The sequence below is a fragment of the Vombatus ursinus genome, unplaced genomic scaffold, assembly GCF_900497805.2.
Source record: "Vombatus ursinus unplaced genomic scaffold, bare-nosed wombat genome assembly UNPS02010769.1, whole genome shotgun sequence".
Lineage (NCBI taxonomy): Eukaryota > Metazoa > Chordata > Mammalia > Diprotodontia > Vombatidae > Vombatus > Vombatus ursinus.
The window spans coordinates 2,535,015-2,555,901 of record NW_020950547.1 but is presented as its reverse complement, the minus strand read 5'-3'; the positions used below and the strand labels follow the sequence as shown (position 1 = coordinate 2,555,901).

The 20,887-nt window shown below is 49.3% G+C and overlaps 3 protein-coding genes across 5 annotated transcripts; 1 reads left to right on the top strand and 2 right to left on the bottom strand.

The window, feature by feature from the left end:
- Nucleotides 1–1,996: 1,996 nt before the first annotated feature.
- Nucleotides 1,997–5,883, top strand: MARCH9 (membrane associated ring-CH-type finger 9). Its single transcript, XM_027855095.1, has 4 exons — nt 1,997–2,353; nt 3,549–3,704; nt 3,957–4,149; nt 4,987–5,883. Exons 1-4 carry the CDS (start codon nt 1,997–1,999, stop codon nt 5,319–5,321), a joined length of 1,041 nt encoding a protein of 346 aa, XP_027710896.1. The 3' UTR covers nt 5,322–5,883.
- A 3,112-nt stretch (nt 5,884–8,995) lies between these two features.
- LOC114038025 (25-hydroxyvitamin D-1 alpha hydroxylase, mitochondrial) lies at nt 8,996–14,907 on the bottom strand. The gene is made up of 9 exons (XM_027855096.1): nt 14,474–14,907; nt 13,511–13,701; nt 12,625–12,827; nt 12,206–12,406; nt 11,935–12,107; nt 11,218–11,390; nt 10,820–10,898; nt 10,250–10,447; nt 8,996–9,834 (listed from the first exon to the last, which is right to left on the bottom strand). Exons 1-9 carry the CDS (start codon nt 14,666–14,668, stop codon nt 9,679–9,681), a joined length of 1,569 nt encoding a protein of 522 aa, XP_027710897.1. The 5' UTR covers nt 14,669–14,907; the 3' UTR covers nt 8,996–9,678.
- Nucleotides 14,908–15,731: 824 nt separating this feature from the next.
- METTL1 (methyltransferase like 1) lies at nt 15,732–19,837 on the bottom strand. 3 transcript variants are annotated; one of them, XM_027855021.1, is made up of 6 exons: nt 19,695–19,837; nt 17,844–18,007; nt 16,921–17,105; nt 16,725–16,838; nt 16,413–16,514; nt 15,732–16,259 (listed from the first exon to the last, which is right to left on the bottom strand). In XM_027855021.1, the coding sequence occupies exons 1-6, from the start codon at nt 19,799–19,801 to the stop codon at nt 16,140–16,142; spliced, it is 792 nt and encodes a 263-aa protein (XP_027710822.1). In that variant the 5' UTR covers nt 19,802–19,837; the 3' UTR covers nt 15,732–16,139. The 3 variants fall into 3 exon arrangements, with proteins under 3 accessions (XP_027710822.1, XP_027710823.1, XP_027710824.1); XM_027855022.1 differs by having other exon boundaries at nt 19,699–19,788; XM_027855023.1 differs by lacking the exon at nt 19,695–19,837 and adding an exon at nt 18,575–19,495.
- Between the last annotated feature and the right edge of the window lie 1,050 nt (nt 19,838–20,887).

The window sequence follows — 20,887 nt, the reverse complement described above, 5'->3', positions numbered from 1 at the left end:
ATCTACTCACAAATGGGTTTGCCGCTCAATTTTTTCTGTCTGTATTAGCTCTAATTCCATTTTAGAGATTCTTTGATGTGGGGTGGGTAATATTCAGTGTCCCAATTAGGGCCTTCAGTGCCTCTCTTCCCCATCATCCTCTTAAGCCCTTTGCAACAGTTTCAAACTTGAAAGAGGGACTTAAGCATTAAAGAAAATCAGGTTCAGGAGTGAAATAGGAGTGTAAACACACTTTCCCCCTGACCCTCAGAGCTACTTCCTGTTCCAGATTTCTATTAAGGAGGGTAGCAGAGGTACTAGTTTGGGGTGGGAAATCCTGAGGTAATAGGGGTGAAGATTGAAGGGAATATTTACACATTAGTCACTTTGCAAGAGCTGACTGGCTGGTGAGCCTTCAGGAAGGTAAGATAAAGGACTTAATTTATCTTGTCAAGACTGACTTATATTGTCTCCCTCATTAGAATGTATGCTTCTTGGGAGTGGTGTAGTGTTGTACACTGTAGTGTTAACACTAGACAAAATTAACACAGTGCTTACTAAACTTTCCTCTTATTACATCCTCCATTATACAGGTCCACCCCAGTTCACTCTCGACCCCAAATTCTTTATTTCAACTACTTTCTCTTTGAGTCTGTTTCCATTCATTCATTCAAAATATATTATTGATAGGTTTTATTTTTCTTCTCAATGGATGGAGAAGGAAGAGTAGGAAGGGAAAGAATTTGGAACTGAACACAAAATAAAACTGAATTAAAAAAAAACCCGAAATATATTATTGAGTTCACTCTTTCCCCTCCCCTCCATCAGGGAAGCTCTGATTTTTGCTGCGTGCCCCTCCCTATCTCTGTCCCTTCAGTCCTTCTGTTAATTATTCTTTTACTAATTACTTTTTTTCCCAGTGTGTTTGACCGAAAGGACTCCCCAGACTCCATTTTCCCAGACTGGGGAAGGGAAGGGAAAGAGAAGGAACTTGCAAAGGCTTAACAGAAGAACCTGAGATAGGGGGAGGGGGCGCCCTGGGCTGGTTAGAGGGGAATTAATGGCCTTTAAAGGAGGCGAAGGGGCAGTTAGCCGGAGGCAGGGTATGTGGAGATTGCTTAACCTAGTACAGCTTCTGATTACGTGAGATGGAAAAAAAGAATGCCAGCTCTGTCCCTCACTCCACCTCCCCAGCCCGCTTACCTGTCTCCATCCTTTCCTTACACACACGCACACGCACGCACACACATTCTTGCACCCTGCCCCCGCACATGCAGTCCTCTCCCCTGAACCCTTTCACCCCTTGCACACATCCCCTACCCCCGCCGCAGCCTCGCACCCTCACCCTCAACCTTCTTCACTGCTTTCCCCAGCCCGCTCTCTGGGCCACTCCCCCGCCCGGCCCCTCGGTCCGCGGGGTCCGCTCGCCCCCGCCCCCGGGGCCACCTGCTCGCGCGGGGCGGGGCGGGGATGCGCAGCCGCGGCCCCCTCCCTCCCTTCCTCCCCTTCCCCGCCCCGCCCCTCCCTCTTTCCCTCGCCGGCTCCCGGGCTCTCTCCCCGCCCGCCGCCAGCCCGCCGCTCCGGGGGGTGGGGGTGGGGGGGGTCTCTGTCGCTGCCGCTGCCGCCGCCGCCGCCGGAAGGAGCCGCCATTTGCCACGGCCGAGCGGACGGGTCGAGTCGGAGCCGGAGCCGGAGCCAGAGCCCGAGCGGGGCCGGGGCCCGGCGGCCCGCGATGGGGGGCGGCCCCGCCGTAGGAGGACCCGGGCCCGTGACCCCGGGGACCCGGGCCGCTTCAGCCCCGGCCCCGCGGGGCGCCGCGCCCTAGAGGACCCCGGCCATGGCCCCCGGGCCGCCAGCCCTGGGGCAGGGCAGGAGGCAGCGCTGAGCCGAGCTCGCAGGCCCCGACGTCCCCTCCTCGGCCTCGGCCCCTCCCCCGGCCAGACCCCCCGACACCGCCCTCCCCGCGCCCCCCCCGAGCGGCGGTCCCCCTCCCCCCCGCGGCTCCCCGCGCCGGACGATGCTTAAGTCCCGGCTCCGCATGTTCCTGAACGAGCTGAAGCTGCTGGTGCTGACGGGCGGGGGGCGGCCCCGGCCCGAGCCTCAGCCCCGGGGGGGCGGGGGAGCCGGCTGCGGCTGGGGGCCCTTTGCCGGCTGCTCGGCCCGGGACAGCGACGGCGACGACGAGGAGTACTACGGGTCGGAGCCGCGGGCCCGGGGACCGGGGGACAAGGAAGCTCGGGCTGGACCCCCGCCGCCGCCCCCTCCTCCTCCACCTCCTGCCCCTGGCGGCCTGGACTCCCTGTCTCTGAGCAGCAGCCTGGACAGCGGGCTCCGAACCCCCCAGTGCCGGATCTGCTTCCAGGGGCCAGAGCAGGTCAGGCCCGGGCCTGGGGATATTGGGAGCAGGGCACCAAAGAGATGAAAAGGGGAGGGGAGGGGGACAGGGAACACTGGGTGGACCTAGCTGGGGAAACCGAGGAAGATGGGGAGGGGTAAAGGGGGTAGTGTCAGGGAGCCTGGAGAATGTGATGGTCTGGGCAGAGAGGGGAGACCAAGGAAGGGGGCCTGGGAGAATGGTTGGGGGATGCCAGGACCAGAAACTGGTAGGGGGTACCTAGGAGAAGGCCAGATAGGAATGATGCCTAGGGGCGGGTTGAAGTTAGGGGTCCACTAGCCCAGAAAAGAATGAGAGGTTGTGTGCTTGGGAAACTGGCTTGGGGAGAGAGGGAGATATCAGGGCAAAACAGCCGACTGTACCCCGTCCCCACCTCCCCACACTTTACTATCTCAGTAGGCTGTGGGAGGGGCCATCCTTCATAGAGGCAGAGGAAAGGGTTGGTCTTTGAAAAGCAAGCCTTGGTTGTAGGGGTTGGAGCTTCTATGCTCCCTTTATTCCTCAGCATCTTTAACCTTTGGGGAGATTCTTTCTCTGCTTTCAATTCAGCAACTTCCATTCTTCACACAAAGATTATTCTTTGTTTAAATTGTTCTGGAGGGAGCTCCCCATAAAGGGGAGGGTGTTGGGGAAGGATTGTTATCCCAAAGTGCTCAGAGGGAATTTCCCTTCCTTGATTGAGGGCAGACCTAGTCTGGCATGAAGGGTTTCTTTTGGGATCCCATGGAGATACAGTAATAGAATTCTCTGAATTACTGCAAGATCTGTAAAGTGTTTTAAGATTATATTGGTAGGAGGTAGAGGGGTGGTGACTGATGCTTAGTTAAGGTCACTGTAGCTCCCCTCTACCCCTGTTCATCTCCTTGGTTTACACAAACTACATTCTGTAGGACTCCAAGAAAAGAGATGTTCTAGGTCTCCTTGCTCTCCCACTGGTTTCTCTGATCTTGGAACAGTCTCTTTTTCAATCTAAGGACTTTCCTCCCTACTCTAGTATGAGCTCTTCCTTCAGTCCCGGATGAATGGTTTCCATTGAGGGTCTTGAATTTGGATCTCTGATATGGATCTCTAATGTTGAGAGTTTCTCTACCATGGGGAGGGGGGTGAAAACGATTCTTCTCTCTTCAGATGAGGTGATGGGTGATTGGGTCCTACCTCCTCTCCCTACCTTCAGGGGGAGCTCTTGAGCCCATGTCGGTGTGATGGTTCGGTTAGATGCACCCACCAGCCTTGCCTCATCCGATGGATCAGTGAGCGGGGATCTTGGAGCTGTGAACTCTGCTATTTCAAGTACCAGGTCTTGGCAATAAGTACCAAGAACCCACTGCAGGTGAGAAGTACAGGGGGAGGGGCCTTAGGCTAATGGTAGAGGTAGGGGCTCTGGGACCTCCCCCTCCCCAAGCCAGTCCTGGTTACATTTTCCCCGTGTCACTCCACAACAGGTACTCTGTCATCCTGATTCTTTCTCGGTCACTGAGGCCCTCCCTATCATGGTTGCCTCCTGTTATCATGACCCTGCTTCCTGTAACCAGCAAGACCTGGTGTCCCCAGGGTTCTCTCTGAGAACACCTTCCTTTTCTAGTGGCAGGCCATCTCGCTGACAGTCATTGAGAAAGTCCAGATCGCAGCCATTGTCCTGGGCTCCCTCTTCCTTGTTGCCAGCATCTCCTGGCTCATCTGGTCTTCACTCAGTCCATCAGCCAAGTGGCAGCGGCAGGACCTGCTCTTCCAGATCTGCTATGGCATGTACGGCTTTATGGATGTCGTCTGCATTGGTGAGAGACCATCCAGTCCCACCTACCTGAAGTCCCCAAGGTTCCTTTAAAATCATACGTAGGAGAGTGGGCGATTTTAGGAACTATATTTTATCTAAACTATGTGTCTGTTTACGCCTAAACTATGTATACTCTGCATACATTGCTTAATAGCTGTAGGTGCTTAATAACTGTAGGTGCTTAATAATAAGTAATAATAAATTGACATGGAATTAATTAATTATCCCCTGTCCCTCAGCTTAAGGACAATTTGAAAGAAAAAACATAGGGTCCTAGAGCAGGAGCTGGAAGGGACCTTCTGGTTATCTAATACAACCCCCCTCATTTTACTGATGAGGAAACTCAGATTCAGAGACACTAGAAGACTTGCCTAAAGTCTCATCCTAACTCTCCTGCCTCAGTTTCCTCATCTGTAAAATTATAATTATAATTAAATTATAGAACATAATATATACGAATTAAAATTATAATAATAGCACCTACCACCCAGGGGTATTATGAGAATACAGTAAGATAGTATTTCTAATGTGCTTTGCAATTATCAAAGTGCTATATACATATTATTATTAATTGTTGTTGTTAAACTTATTAGTTTCAGAGTGAAAATTTGAACCCAGGTCATTTGATTTTAATTATAGCACTCCTTTAACTGGATTATGATTAATTAGAGACCCCCTTGATTTCCCCAAGACTTGTTTTTTTTTTTTTTAATTGCTCTACCCTAGTGCTTCTATTAATTCTTACTATTTCAGTCTGGGGAAAAATCAGGTTTGGATTTCCCCTTGGCCCTGAGTTCAATGAAAAGTTGACCCAACCTCTGACCCCCTTCCTGACCAGGTCTCATTGTCCATGAGGGCTCTTCTGTCTACCGCATCTTCAAACGCTGGCAGGCAGTGAACCAACAGTGGAAGGTCCTGAACTATGACAAGACCAAGGACCTAGGAGGGGATGCAGGAGTGGGGATGGCAGGGAAGCCAGGTCCCAGGACCTCACGGACAGGTTCCCCACCTGGGGCCACTGGCCGCCCTCCAGCTGCCCAGCGTGTCCGGACGCTCTTGCCCCAGCACTGTGGCTACACAATTCTGCACCTGCTTGGACAGCTCCGGCCACCAGATGCCCGTTCCAGCTCCCGATCTGGCCGAGAGGTTGTCATGAGGGTCACTACTGTCTGAGCTACACTCTCAGGAAAGGAGGACCCTAAAGTCAGTGCACTGGCTGGAGATGTGGTCCAGCCCTTACTGAGCATCTGCCCTGAACCAGTGGAGATTCCACCTAGACAAGGTGTTGCTCCCGTACCTGACTGCCCCCACATATCAAGGAATCTCTGATGTTGACATGACCACTGGAGATAATATGACTCCCACTGATCACTCATCTTTCCCTGGGGCAAAGATTCCACCTGGAAGAAATTTCAATCTTCATTGACGGCCGCTTATCCTCCTGGGAAGTGGGGAGAACATCTTTTCCCCTGGAGAGAGTGGAGAGAATCATCTTTACCTCAGCTCACACGGCCTCTGGCTCCCCGCTCCACAGGGATGATTTGGTGAAGGGGGGCCAGTGCCAGGAGGAAGGGGCTACCAACTCACCCACCCCTCCTACTCTATGGCCACAGGGCATCTGGCAATAAGACTAATGTATACCCACCTCCTGCTCCCTGCATGAGGGCAGGGGGGTCTACCCCTGCCTACCCCCTCTTGTTTGAGGGGAAGGCATAAAGAGTCATTTATATGCAAATGGAGGCTCATTTCTTGTCAGAGGATTGTGGGAAGATTTGAGGTTTGGGGAGAGATTTTGTCTACACAGGTTGCAAATCCTGAAGCACTTAGTAAGTTAACTCTTTTTCTCCCTATCAATCCATAATGATTTATTCCAAGTGGTTTAGCAAACACTTGCTGGTGAATAATTCACTTTAATTGTATAGTTGGCAAGGCTCAGAATGGTCTGGTGGGGAAAAAAAATCATACACCCGGAAATTAGAAGGCCTATGTTCTACTCCTCTGTGCCTCAGTTTCCCTATCTATCTCACAGGATTGGTGTGAGGAAAATGAGATGTAGGTAAATTCCCATTGCAAAGAAAATTTCTCAATGACCAAATGTTTTCCAAGACCTGGCCTTTTATTTCTGGTTGCATTCTATACACCAAATCACTGAACATCAAAATAATGTGGCCTTTGGATAGTATCTTGGAGTTTTTTGTAATGGGACATGTGATAGACGTGGAAATGCATTAGAAAAGTATGATATAAATGTAGGAAATTGTCATTTTCTAAGTGTGAGAACCCATAAGAATAAGGTGCGGATGAAGGTTAGGGATAAATTTGATTAGATATCCTATCATTTCTTCCATCTGGGAAGTGGATGAAGGCAGAAATTCTATTGTCAACATTTTGGGTCAGAAAACTCCCTTTCAGGCCAGTGTTTTCAATGATTAATGGTATAAGGTGAATCCTTATTCACTTGGACCAATGCTGGCCTCCATGAACATAGCCTCTGGGCCCTCAGCTTCCTCTGATTTATGTTGCCTTTCCAATAATTACGTGTCTTAGTTCAGACCTGGGTTTACTCAGGCAGTTTGTATTAACCAGCAGGATTAGAGTTTTATCTCATTCTTTTCCTATAAGTTTTATCAAATGTGTGTCAAACTGTACCCCCCCAAGGGGTCTAGATGTGAATTATTGACCATTTGTGAGAGGATATTGTCTACTGACAGTGTTTGAGTAGTATCAAGTAGCAGTTATGGACTGAACCTGAATATGGGTCAATACCAGGCCTGGTCACTCTTTACTCAGGAGGCCCTGAGACTATGTGCCCTCTGGTTTATGCTGTCATGCTAAGTGAATTATTCATCAGCAATGAGAATATTCAGGTAACGTAATGGACTCTAGAGTAGAGTTTAAAGGGTTGAAATAATCCCTTTCCTGTAGGGAAAGTCTGATCATCCTCCAAGGGGTTGTTTTGGGGAAATGCTTCTGCACTGACTACAATGACTTCCCTTCAGCTCTTCCTGGTCAGCTGAGACCTCAGCTTGAAAGATCCCCTTCCTCTCCCAGCTCCAACCGTGGTGCTGTCCATGGTGCTGTCCGATATACTAGCTAGAGAGTGGGAGTGGGATAGTGATGTAGGGAGCTGAGTGGAAGGAAAATGTTTTCTTTTTATTCTAAGTCATGTAGAGGCATGGACATACTGCCCTTCTGCCCACACTACTTATTTTTCCAGTCACTATTGAATTCTATCCTCCCTTATACCCTAACCTCCTTTGCCCTATCCCTGAAGTCAGGCCATAGTGGGTAGGGGGCTAAGGTAAAACTCACTTCCTAATGGGCAATTCCGCCTCCTGAAGAGAGGGTACTTGCACTCCTTCATCCACAAGGCAGCTTTTTTTCCAGAAAGTGACCACTAGCACATACACATTCGCTGACATGCTTAGACAAAGACATACAGGTTTGGGGATGTATTTGCCAAATCCTTTCCACCTCCAGGCCCTCTCCCATTGAGTAATGGCTTCACACTGAGGCTCAAACAGATACAAGTACTTACATACATATTACCCTTCAGGGCCTGAGTCTGGGCCAAGTGAGTCAGTGCATTTCCCCTTCCTCCTGTTTCTGAGAAAAGGCCTCAGTAGAGTGGCTGAGAGTGAGACTGGGGCATGGGGGGGTGGGAGAACAGAACAGTTCCCTTTTCCAACTTAGGGGGTCTTTGTGTACACTAGGATATTTATGAAATTATTGCTCCTCTAGGAAGGGTCATTGAGTACTATTTTGGGTAATCCTGCAACAGGTTGATGGGCAGGTGCGTTAATGATAAATACTGATCTCTTCAGACCTAGACTTGGGGATGAGAAACTGGGTTTAGGTTGCCTTGAACCTGGGGAGAAAAGAAAAAAAAGCAAAACCCTGAACCTAGAGTCACAAGTGGTCTGCAGTCTGGTTAAGGTCCTAACATACACAGGCTTTTGAATCTAGAATAGTGATGGGGAGGGTGGAGAACAATGGTATTTAATATACACACATCTTTGTTCTTGCACAATGATACAAAGAGCTTGTAAGTCCTGGATTTTTATGAACTTTCTATGCATATTCTCTCTCAGAAGCCTGGGATAAGAGAGATCCCCCTGTCTCCCACTGAGCTATGGTTAGTAGGAGAAAGGGAGAAGAGGAAGTATGAAATGAAACTTGATCCACTCTGATTTGTGGTGGTGGTGGTGGTAAGAAAGGGGGCAAGTCCTGACTGGGTTGGTTACCTGAGCTACTTCGGTGGGTAAGGTGGAACCAGGTAGAGATTACTGACAGATTTATTGCAGAAGAAAGATGAGTTAATCCATATTTAAATCACAAGGGGTAGAATTGTGCCCAGAATCTGAAGGGCTGGGGGGCATGCTGAGTCAAAAAATTAAGAGATTCCCTTTGCCTAATCAGCCTTTACCCCTCCTGTATCAGTGCCTGAGGGTTTCTGCTTGGCCCCATATTCAGTATACATCATCTCTGTGCAGAAAATATGGCTGTACCTGTCTTTTTTTTTTTTCTGTTATTCCTTCCATCATTCTCAACTTCCATCTATGCTTTGATCTCTGTCAGCCCTGTGAAGGAGATTATCTCAAAATAATTATCTCAGAGAATTGGAGAGTTATTCTGTAAAGTCCCTTTGGCTTTGACCATTCTATTTCCAAAGGTACCCCCTTTGGAAACCACCTAACACCCTCTAGTCATCTCTGTGGTGTCCCAACACTTTTATTCAAACCTGCAACTCTGTTCCTCTTTGATTTGTCTAATCCATTGGTTAGAAGCCTGATTCTCCAGGCCCTCCTGCTCTTTTATTTATTTATTTATTTTTATAGGAAGCCAGGCTTGGCTGTTCCCCCTAGCAGACAGTAACATGCCTGGGTTAGTGATGCAACACTCTTCCAAGAGCTCAGACCACCCAGTGTTCATCAGATCACTTCCAGTGCCCGGGAAACCAATGCAGGTGGGAAGATCCAGATTTACCACCCCAAAGCTGGAAGAGTGGAGAGCAAGACAGAGAAACTCAGGGTAGCAGGAGGATATTATTTTTTTAATTACAAAAGTATGAAGAATCATAATACAAAAAAGGCTGTGTAAGGGAGTATGGGCAGGATTTGGGTTGGCATTGATGTAAGATAGAAATCTTGAGTTGGGGGTTGGCCTAAGGCTCCAGGCTTAACTGGCCAAGGACAAGTGGCTATATGACCAATGCTCAGAGGGCTTCAGAGAAGATGGATGGAAAGGGATGGAGTCATATAGCTTAGACCCTACTTCCATGTGGCTTAAGGCTGAAATTAACAAGTTCTCTTGTGGCCTACAATATTCCACCCTTCTCACTGGTCTGGACCAAATGCATAGTGCATGTTCAACAGATGAACTTTCCTGTCCTTTGTCCAGGTGTGTCTCAAGGTCTTTGATTTGGTCATTCTTCAGTTCAGCACAAAAGGACCTTGTCCTCCCCATGGAGAAGATGGAAGAAAGGTTTTCCAGGCATTTTGAAGACTTGTGTCTATTTACTCCCCTTCCATCAAGGAATGGGGGAGAAGGAAAACTGAGATAAATCACAGTATTGTCGGTCAACAAACTTCAGGTTGATGCTTCTCTCAGGCACCAGGACTGTCCTGGTCATTGGCCTTATGATCCCAGCACCTGGTTCTGGCCTAACTTCAAAGTGGATCAGGATCTAGAACGGGAGGGAGGAAGCAATTACTGTATGTGATGGTCAGTACTTGTGGGCACAGCCACCATTAGGAGAGAGAACATCAAGGGTGCCATGGGCATTGAGGTGACAAATTTTGGGAGTGATCAGTATCAAAGAATAGATGATATTGAGGGGATTAGTAACAGAGGGGTCACTTCTAGGAAATAGTCAGAACCAGACAGGATTATTTTGCTAATTATTTTGTTAATGGTGGAGAAAGGAGTACTGGAGCTCTCTCGAGGAATCTTTTATGGAGTGATCTTCACATTGTAAGGACTGGAGTCTAAAAGGACTGAAGTGAGTTATCCGACCCTCTAAGGCTTGGGCTGAGGTGGGAGTGAGGGGCACAGAAAGCTGGTAGGTTCAGTAGGGAGGGATCTTTCTCAAGAACACTCACCTGGGCCAGAGCCAGGTTTAGCTCAAGCTCTGCTAGGCGCTTTCCTATACAGCTGCGTTTGCCAAAGCCAAAGGGGAGGGAGGCAAAAGGATGAGGAGCTGGCTGTCCCCCCAGCCATCTTTTTGGGTGGAAGGCATTTGGTTCTGGGAACTGGCCAGGGTCTCGAGATGTGGCATAGTGACACAGAGTAACCAGAGTCTGGTGAGAAAAGAAAAACCAGTCAATGAAGAGACTAGCTAGCAGGGACAGAAGTAAGAGGGTTGGGCCAGATGTGTTAGTCATTGGGAGTGAAAGGTTCAGGAGAGTTCTGGCTACAGAAAGCATTCTCTAGGGATTCCCTTAGAAATATTTTGACCATCCTCTGACCTCCAAGTCAACTCAACAAATGTTTAATCAGTACCTACTTGATGGAAGGCACTGTTATTTTGGGGAGGACTCTACAGAGTTTAGAATGCAGAGCAGGGACCTCAATAAAGATCTGACAGAGATGTTGGGCTCAGCTAGGGCTGGTGGGAAGCGGGGAAGTGGGATGGGGAATAGACTCAAGAGGATCTCACTGGTCCTACTTACATTTTTGGGGATGATATAACCACCTACATGGACGTCTTTGTTTGGGACACGGGAATTCCCAGGTACCACCGGGTATAACCTTAGATGCAGAGTTGAGAAGAGGACAACAAAGTGAGGTTGAGGGCTGGCAGCCTCTCTCCTATCTTCCCCCCTTCCCTTCTTGCCCTATATTAGGTTGGAGGACACTTCTTTGATCTTCCAAGTAAACTGCCTCTGGTTATATTCCTTCTCCCACCACTCTGTCACTTCTATTAATAGGATGATTGATTTCTTCCTACTGCCCTTCCATTTCCCCATATTCTTTTTCTTTTATGAGTTCCCACTCTGTTCTACTGCCTCCTTAATCATCTCTTACCACTTCACCTCAATGCCTCTTCCAGGGCTTTACCCCCTCTCACCTCAGCACCTCCTTCACTACAGCTCTCAGCAGGGGCAGCTGGGCCAAGGTAGTGGCTGGGGGGTGGGTGGAAGACCCAGGAGCCATGGCATCTATGATCTCAGCATGGAGTGCAGCCTGAACTTCTGGGTGATGTGCAAGTTCATACAAAGCCCAGGAAAGTGTGTTGGAGACCTGGGAGTGACATGAACAAGACGGGTTAGAATCTACAGGCCACAATTCACAGACATTAGCTATTCAAGGTAAGGATTTGGGTCAGGCAATAATTTGGGAACCCTAAACTAGCAGCAGGATCTGGAGGTATCCAGAATTCAGTGACTAAAGCTGAACCATCTATAAGGGAGGGGAGAGTTTGGAGGTATTCTTGCTCTGTAAAAGGTATATAAGGGCTCCAGAAATAAAACTGACATAATAACACTTTAAATTTTAAACAGTACTGTTACATAAATCATTTGAGCCTCACATAACTGTGAGGTAGGTACTACAGGTATTCCTAGCAGAAAGAGGTCACAGAACATGGGTTCAAAGCCCAGTGCTGCCACTTACTAAGTGGGCAAGTCACTACTCAGGCCTCACTTTCCTTATCTGTAAAATTAGGGGTTTGGACCAGATGACTTCTGAGGTTCCTTCTAGCTCTAAATATACGATCCTGTACAGATGAGGAAACTGAGAAAAGTGCCCTTGCCGCTAGTAGGTGTCAAAGTGTGAGTAGCCTTACCGTGTCTACTCCAGCCAGCAGTAACTCAGCAATAATGCCAAGGATAGATGCAGATGGCAGCTCTTTCTGGAACAGGAAGTGGGTCAAGTGAAGTCCAGATACACTGGTATTTTTAAGCTCCCCTATGGGCCTTGTAGCTGCCTCAGCCTCCCTCTGCTCCAGGTGCTTCTGGGCTGGATGGAAAAGAAGGCGATGACCCCCTAGAGCCTCCTTGTGGTCCTTTCTTCAGTCCACCATCCCTGGTTATGAATACCCTGTCCTGGCACCTCACCGAAGGCAAACATCTGGTCCCAGTCCCGACACAGGCGGTCCCAGGATCCAGGCAAGAGCCGGTTCAGCCAGTTTGGCATTGCCATGGTCAGCAGTGTGGACACAAACACCGAGCCCACTGCACGAATGAAACTCTCTGTTTCTGGGGGCACTTCAGGCTCCAGACATCCTAGCCGGGAGCCCAGGAGTACGGCCCCAATGCCTGTGGGAAGATGTTACAATCTAGCGAGAATCTCCACGAACCCTGGAGACTCCACAAACTCTGCTCTCAACCAGGCTCACCGACCCCTGTTGCCTCCGCAGCCTGGAGAGGGTGAGAGAATGTCTCACCTGCCCAGAAGGTCGTTCCTCCCTTACTCTTCCCAAGATCAATCACTAAACACTAGAGGAGACATTCGATCCCCAAACCCTAGGCCCTACCTTCCAGGCCGAACTTGTAGAATTCTCCAGCCACATCTCGGACGAGGTTTGATGATCCTCCTAGACTGCCCCTCTGTCTCCGTAACCGTCGCACCAGGTCGCTAACAACACTGTCCAGAGTCTTCGCGTAGTCAGCGGAGGCTCCGGGCCGGAGTAGAAGCGGGGCCAGGAGGCTGCGGAGCTTCTGCCATTCTTCTCCTTCCCTGAGGAGGTTCGGAAAGGGTGGTGTAAGGAAGGTGGAGAAGGCGTACATAGGGTCTCTACCCAACGGCAGAGAAGGAACTAGAGTATTACAGAGTCTGATGGGGAGAGGTGAGCCAGGGGGTTGTCTCCTTCACTCTTTTGCGCCCTCAGGGTGCAGAGACATTCTCTTCCAGGCTCTTTCCCTCCTTCCTCGTCTGGTCCCTAGTTACTCATTTCCTGCCTTCCAGCGACCCCATTTCCCGAGATCCCTGAGTCAGAGCGTCTCCAGTCGGTTCAGTCCCTCCTCTCCACTCCTCTCGCAAGCCCCTTGGGGCCGAATCAGGTACTGGGGAGGAGAGCGCATCCTCACTTCCAGCCTCAGCCTAGCGCAGTGAAAGAACATAAAAAACAAGGTCCAAGGTGGAACTGAGGCCGGGGAATTAGAAGGTTAAAGAGTCACGGGAGTTCCTGGAGTTCAGTTGGGTGGGTTGAGGGGTGGAGGAGGGATAAGAAGGCAGAAATATGGACGTGTAGAGAACAGGATAAGCCAGCAATGAAGAAAGATTGCAGAATTGGGACACTTGGAAATCCTTTGGAAGTAGGGAGATTTGAGGTGAGGCTAGGTAGTCAAGGGTGAAGGGATGGAGAGAAGCTCTGGATGAGGGTGCCCCAAAGCATTAAGGGGTTGAGGGGGGAGACTTACGCTGTGAGCAGTCCACAGGCCCGGTGGCAGCGTCGCCGGTGCTCCACCCAAGGGGAGAAGCTGCAGCGCTCGGGATAGGGACCCTCCTGTCGAAGCAGCTGCTCGATCAGGGCAGGAGCTGCCAAATATACCGTTTGCACTGGCCCGAAGCTGGCAAACCACACAGGACCGAAGCGGGCAGAATCTTGCACCTGGCGCAAGGTGAGAACCTTGAGATCCCGCTCCCCCTTGTTCTGAAATCTCGGCTGCCATGGTAAAGACTTGAGGGAGTCTGTATCATCTGAGACCCCTACATCCCCTTCTCCATCAGCCACCGCACTTTTTTCAAGAGCTACAAATTCGTGTCCCATTTCCCAGCCCCTGGAAATGCAAGAGTGAAGGGGCCGGGCGCGGGCGTTAACTTTCCAAGCTAACTTCCCTTCAATCTAAGACTAGTTCGACAATTTTTATTCTGGTTTTGAAAGTCCACTAGGGTGGCAGCTGGGACTGAGGACACCTTTAGGATATTTACAAGGCAGCTGCAGTCTCCTCGCAGATTAAATTTAGTGCCAGCCACCACAATGCTCCTAAACGTACTTGTCAGTTCAGGAGGTCTCCCATTTTCCAGACCTGGGAACCTGCATCCAGTCGCTGGTCAGTATGTTACATAAACATACATACATACATACATACATATATATGTATGTACGACTGTGTGTCTACACATACACACACACACACTCTCTCTCTCTAAAGTTGGGTGCTGATTTTGGAAATCCTGTACTTGGTTAACTTTGCTGATTCAAGTCTTTATCTAGTTAGCTTTGATGTTTCCATCGGTCCCCCAAAGTTCTGAATCAATCTACACTCTTCCTAACATCAAATAAATGTTTCCCCATCCACCTGCCTCCTCAATTGAATCCCAAATACCCTTTCTTTCAGCCACCCTGCACCTGCCCGGGCAGACGTGGGGGTACCCCATACCTGCAACTCATGCAGACGCGACAGCCCCGCTTTGCAAAAAAGTTCTGCTAGGAAGCTGAGGGTAGAAGGGCCAGGAAGGTCTGTCAAGATCGATGGGGTTCTCTTCCTGCCCTTCAAGCCCAGCTTTACACCCAGTTCTGGAATCAAGCGCGTAAGCTGAGACACCTGTGTTGCCAGCTTGAGGGTCCGGGGCATAGTGAAATGCAGCAAATACTGGGGCGCGTACGCGTGTTCAGAGCATCTTAACTAACCCCTCCAGCCCCTATTTAAATCTGAGCCACCCCCTCCAGCACACTCCAACCAATCTCTTCTCTCTTTAGTTGTCCAGGTTTCATGATTTGCATAGTGAATGCCCTAAGCAGGGAGAGAATTCAACTGATATATCCCAGAAACACTCCTACTCATTCCTGATTTGCCCTACCCCCCTTCCTCAGTTTCTTCTTCAGGTCTGGCACCACCCCAAGTTCCCCAACTAAAAATAAATCACTGTAGGGGAGCTGATGCATCGAAGCCAGCCTCTTGCATTCCCACCCTTCTCAGGAGCCAAGTCACCTCCCCCTCCCCCTCCCTAAGGAATTCCCTCTTTTCTAACAAGTCCAGGGAACAGACACAGCAGCCTCTGCTCTCGTTTTCTTTGCTCCTGGACGGTACATTCTTGCCAAGGAGGTACTTGGTTCCTTTCTCTTATAAGACAACAGTGGGTGAAGGGTGGCTCAGTGTGTGCTGAGAGGAAAGGAGAAAGGTGGGGGCAGTCCAGGCAACATTTTAATAGATATGGGACCAGGTTAGTGGGGTTTGGAGTGATGGTGGTCAATCTCAATAAGTTCATATGGCCAAGGTGGTTTGGGGTCAGTCAGCCCCCTCCAGAAGATCACCATTTGGTCAGCTGCCCAACAGGGTCTTTTCATAGCAGAATTGCACTCTTTACTGATCACGCCTACAAAGAGATACGGCAAGTTCTTTGGCTCATCAGCCAATTATTTCCACATTTATGGTTGCTATATAATCAAAGGTCAACATAGAGGGGACAGTAACCTCTGTCTCAAAATGCCTTCCCCTTATACTTTCCAAAGGTGGTCACTAAGGTAGTCTCAGACCACCAGACAGCCAGAAGTCCACAGATAGTGGGAGCTGCGATGGCGAAGGAGGGAAACCTGGAGCTCGCCTTCTACGTGGACAGCAGCATTAGCAGGCTTAGACAGACAGACACACACACACAGAGTCCTCAGCACAGCAAAATAAACACAAACAAGTAAAGTGATCTGAGCCCAGCAAGAAGTTTAGCTGGCAGTGCAACATGTTTCCTTATTCCAGCTACACAGAGCACATCCTGGCTGAAAGGGGTTCTAAAGAATCAGTCTCCTTTAACTTAGGAACACTTTCTAACTTGTCTTAGGCTTGAGGTATGTATTTTCCATCTGCTTCCTGGTGAAAAATGGCCTGAAGAATAATCAAGGAGTCAAGGAAGCTGCTCAGAACATCTCCGTCCCTTCCCTCCTCACTTCAGCTCCCGGGCCTGGAGCAGAAACAGTGCAGCACAGAGATGCCCACTTCCATTCAGAAGGCAGAAGAGCCTCTGTCATTCTTCCCAGACACAGGGAGAATAGATCTAGATATGGCAGGGCCAGAGGTCAGCGTCCAGCCACAGTGGAGCAGGGGCTGGTCGTTAGGCAACGGAGTCCTGAATTCTCCGGAAGATGGCTGGGAAGTTCTTCCCCCCATTTCGAAGAACCTTCTTCCCTTCTTCAGTTGAAGTACCAAGACGTCCCACAATAGGGTCATCAACCTAGGGGAGTGAAAACTCCAGGTGAATCTTCCCCTACTCCCAGGTCTCTGCCTTCCCACAAACCTTCATCCCATACTCCCAGTATTGTGCTGGCTCGAGACCATCCCACTTATTCCCTTTGTTTTCCCCAGCACCATCTGCCTCCCAACTCACCAGTTCCTCTAGGGGTACTCGCTCAAACAAGGGATGTTCTTCAAAGTGGGTACAGATCCAGCTGTGCAGTTCCATCACATCAGTGATGGTATATACCAGCCCCTGCAGAGACCCCATCCCACTGGTCAGTGTGACTGGATAAAATCGGGTCTTTACCTCATGAACAGTTGGTAGGAAGCCTAAATAAGGTAGTCATAAGACTATGGAAGGAAACCCCAACCCCCTGCCCCAATGTCCAACTCTAAGCAGAGATAAACTAAAAGTGAGGTCCCCAACACAATCTTTCATCCTTTCCTCCCGATCCACACTGACCCCAATTCTCAGGACATAGGCATATTCCGCCAGCAGTGTAGGGCTGATGATTCGCCACTTGTGTTTGGTCCGTTTGAAGTGTGGGTCAGGAAAGAGGAAGAACATCTTTGTCAACTGTGAGGAAGATAGGATGGTGAGACACCAGCTTTCACCACGAAGTCTGGGAAAACCCAGCGTCTCCAGTGCCCCATCTCACCTGCCCTTTGTGGAAAAAGTTGGGTAAATGCTTCATGGCATTGCTACGAAGACAGGCGATGTTCTGGAAGCCACCCCCAGAAGTAGATCGAAGGGCTCGGATCCTATCTTGAACATAATCTGAGACCTTTACCCGGATCTCGAGGCCAAGGATCAGCGTGTTTGGGAACATCGGGGATAGTTCCACTGGGTGAAAATGAAAGGTGCAGAATCATCACATACTAAAGCTAAATGGGTAGGAAAGCCCCAATCCAAGGGGGAGATTGTTACCCAGACTAGGAATAGAAAATGGGCCAAGGGAAATGTTTTGAATGAATGGGGTATTATCATTGGAGCCCCCGTGGGAATAAGAAGCTACAAAGATGGATAGAGCAGGAAGCAGCTGAAGGCAAAAAGGGGAGATGATCAGAGATCAGGAACAGTATGGGTAGTTACTGTGTGTATGTGTGTAATATCAATACTGAGAGAAAATAAAGAGGAGAGGACAGGACAACACTACTGATGGTGGGACAAGAAGAGTCATGGAAGGAGGGAAGAATTCCTGGGAGGCCTGAGAGAGATGGTTAAGGATCACTGGACACAGTGGCTGATCTCTGACGCTCGTGTTGACCGACTCACTGACCCGATACCTGGCAGATTAAGATGCCTCATGTAGGGACTGTGGTCAGGGGGAGGGGCCAGACAGGTCATCCCTGGCTTAGAGAGGCATCTGAGGCAGCACCTTCCCTGTTCCTGGCCAAAGGCCACAGGCTCTGAGTGGGGGGTAGACATTAATGTCATAGAGTCAACATCTGGGTCCGAAGGGGAAAGGCCAAAACTACAGCCCCCACCAAAGTTGCTGCACAGGCAGAAGAGCCTGGGCCCTCTTAGTCTCACCTCCCTTTTCCCCCTGCCCAAGGAGACAGGGCCACTGCAAAGCGTTACCTAACAAACCACCATAGCCACAGCCTATGTCTGCAAATTCCACTTGGGCCTGAGCTCCCTCTTCTTTCTCATCCTTTGAGTCATCATGGTTCTGGTTGTGGGTCAGTGGGGCAAAGAACTTGGGGTAGAGCTCAGACCAGTCCATCTCCTCTGGCTTCACAGGGCTGTGGAGGGAGGGTGGTGTGAGTAGGGGAGTAAAAAAATTGCAGAAATGGTACCGTGGGTGGGATGAAAGGAAGTTTTCCCATAAACAATGGGCCCTCTGGCCTCAAGGAGATACAATGGAAAACACCCTTAACCCCCAGTGTGAATCACAGGCTCATTTTGAAGAAATGTACCACCCCCACTAGGGTCTGACCTGTTGACCCATCCATCCTAATTTCTAACATTTGGTGTGACCACTGGTTGGTCTGGTTTCCTTCTTGTAGCAAAAAGTAGAAATCTTTTTTCTTTTTTGGGGGGGGGGAGGAGTGGGGTGTGTTTTAGGGAGGGATCTGACACAATGAACTGGAGTCTTAGTACAGTTATTATTTATCTGAGGTAAAATTGTTCTTAATGAGTTTATTAGGTGGAGGCAAAAGGATCAAAGTTCACTCTAACCTATCAAGTTCTTCTGCCTCTATTTACCTCCTTATTCAAACCTTTACCACAGACAACCCCTTCTCCCCCTGCAAGGCAACAAAGCTTCTACAACCTGTCTAATGGACCAATCATCCAGCTTATTCACTTACCTCTGCCAATTTATTGTCTCCTCTCTCCCATCACCAGATCCACCCACAAGTCCTCTTCCTTCTCACTCCTTCAGCCTACATGTCAAATCCTTTTCCTCTTCCATTTCCTCTTAACTGAATTTGAACTGCTCCACTCTAGTCTCTATCTCCAACTCATCTCTGTCCTTCCTTCTCTTAAACTAAACCATAAAGTACTATATAAATAATAGCTGGGGGTTTTTTTTAAATTGTTGTCAGCCTTAATTTGCAAAGCACTTTTCAGTTCACAGAGATAGGAGGCATAAATATTATCACTCCCTTTTTTTTTTGACAAAATGAGGGAAACATCCTATTCTGAAGCACTATAGTGTGTGGGGAGGTGATTCAACATTCTCAAAGGTGGAGGACAAACACTGGTGGATTTTTACCAAGCTGAAAAGGCTTTGAGTTGGGAGTCACTGACAGGCTGTGTTTTCTGGCAGAGGACCAGTTTAGCTAAGTAAGAAAAGATCCATTATCAGAAGGGTGCCCACTAGGTAATGATTTTATTGACCACAGCAACCTAGGAAAAGGAAAGATTGGAGGGGCTGCTTAAATTGATATAAGAGAAAATTGACTTGTGACTCTAAGGTCACACTCATGGAATCCTGGATTTCTGAGTCTTACAACAACCCCATAATGGGAGAAGGGGAGGTCCAGCCTCAGCCCCACCCCTGCTTCTCAGGCCAAGTTTACAGCAGTCCAGCCCGAGCCCTCCCTCGTTGCTGAGGTCAGGTGCACTGCGCCCCGTTGTGGCTATGGGGGCTGGGCGAATGCTGCTGAGGTCAAGTTCCCTGCACCCTGCTGTTGCTATGGGGGAAGGGGAGGTCCAGCCCTGGCCCCCCAATGCTGCTGAGGCCAAATTCCCGGCACCCCACTGAGGAAGTACAGCCCCGGCCTCCCGTGCTGCCGAGGTCCCACTCTTCTGACACCCCAACGGCAGCGGGGCCCCAGCAGCTCTGCGATCGCTCACTCCCCGCCTCCCCGTCTGTCCGTCCGTCCCCCCAGATCCCTCGCGACCGCCCCGCTCGGGGGTCACCCGGGGCCGGAGCAGATTTCTCCAGGACTAGGGAGCCAGTTTCCCCGGGAGGGCCTAACTCACTAACGCAGCGTGTGGTCGGCCATAGGGTTAGAGTGAGCTCGTTGTCGGTAGAAGCGCTTCTGGGGCGCTGCGGCCGGGGTTTCCTCGCCGAGCTCCGCGCCCTCCATAGCTCCGGGGTCCCAGGGCTTCCGCGACTCTCACGTGGAGACACCCGCCCGCCGGCCCCCGGCGCACGGTGATGAAGTAAACATCACGTCACGGAGGTGGGCCGCCAGGCCCCGCCCCCTTAAAGGGACCGGGCCCAAATCCCGACGTCGTTTGGGACTGCGGGCAAGGGAGCGTGCCAATGGGTAAGCATCCGTCTTGGAACTTTAAAATCAACAGAACTGGAGCTAGAAGGGAACCAGAACTAGGACTTTTCACATAACCCACCCCATTTTAAAATTTTATTTTATAAGACTTTTTTTCTGAACAAAAATGTATTTTCATTACTTCTCACCTCACCCCCATTAGAAAAAAAGTAGATTAAAAAAAAATCCCTGAAACAGGTGAAATTTCCGCATCGACCATATAAGAAACTAAACTTTTTTTTTTCATTTTGCACACGTGGAAATTGAGACGTAAGTTGGGGTAAGTCCCACTGATGGGGATTTGAACCCAGATCGTCGGACTCCAAATTCCACTGCAAGAGCTCTTTCTCGCCGTATCTTACCAGCTTTTTAATGTCTTATTTGCTACAGTAAAATTTAGAATTTAGGATTTTTTTTAAAACAGATAGAAATGACTTTAGGTCAGGGTTCTTACCTTGTAGTCTGTGAATTTAAAAAAAAAAATTTCTGGGGCAGCTAGGTGTCACAGTGGATAGAGCACCAGCTCTGGAGTCGAAGGACTTGAGTTTAAATTCGGCCTCAGATACTTGACACTTAACAACCATGTGACCCTGCGCAAGTCACTTAACCCAGGTTGCCTTGCAAAAACAAAGTTTAAAAAATTTCTGATAATTATATTTTAAAATGATTATTTCCTTTTAATCCTATGTATTTTATGCACTTTAAAACATGATTCTGAAAAGGAAGAGGTCTATAGGCTTCACCAGACTGCCGAAGGGGTCCAGGACACCCCCAAAATTAAGGACCCTTGCATCTAGTCCAATTTTCCCATTTTACAGTTGGGAAAACTGAGGTCCAGAAAGGTTCAGTGACTTGCCCGAAGTCACAGAGCCAGTAAGATGCCAGGGTCGGGAATTGTATGAG

Coding starts and splice junctions, on each gene's coding strand:
- MARCH9 (XM_027855095.1), top strand. CDS start 1,997: ATGCTTAAGTCCCGGCTCCGCATGTTCCTGAACGAGCTGAAGCTGCTG. Junction 3,705..3,956: donor GTACCAAGAACCCACTGCAG/GTGAGAAGTACA, acceptor TTCCTTTTCTAG/TGGCAGGCCATCTCGCTGAC. Junction 4,150..4,986: donor TATGGATGTCGTCTGCATTG/GTGAGAGACCAT, acceptor CTTCCTGACCAG/GTCTCATTGTCCATGAGGGC.
- LOC114038025 (XM_027855096.1), bottom strand. CDS start 14,668: ATGCCCCGGACCCTCAAGCTGGCAACACAGGTGTCTCAGCTTACGCGC. Junction 12,828..13,510: donor GCCTGTGGACTGCTCACAGC/GTAAGTCTCCCC, acceptor GAACCTCCTCAG/GGAAGGAGAAGAATGGCAGA. Junction 12,407..12,624: donor CTACAAGTTCGGCCTGGAAG/GTAGGGCCTAGG, acceptor ATCTTCCCACAG/GCATTGGGGCCGTACTCCTG.
- METTL1 (XM_027855021.1), bottom strand. CDS start 19,801: ATGGAGGGCGCGGAGCTCGGCGAGGAAACCCCGGCCGCAGCGCCCCAG. Junction 16,515..16,724: donor CCTATGTCCTGAGAATTGGG/GTCAGTGTGGAT, acceptor GGGTCTCTGCAG/GGGCTGGTATATACCATCAC. Junction 16,260..16,412: donor GAGTACCCCTAGAGGAACTG/GTGAGTTGGGAG, acceptor TCACTCCCCTAG/GTTGATGACCCTATTGTGGG.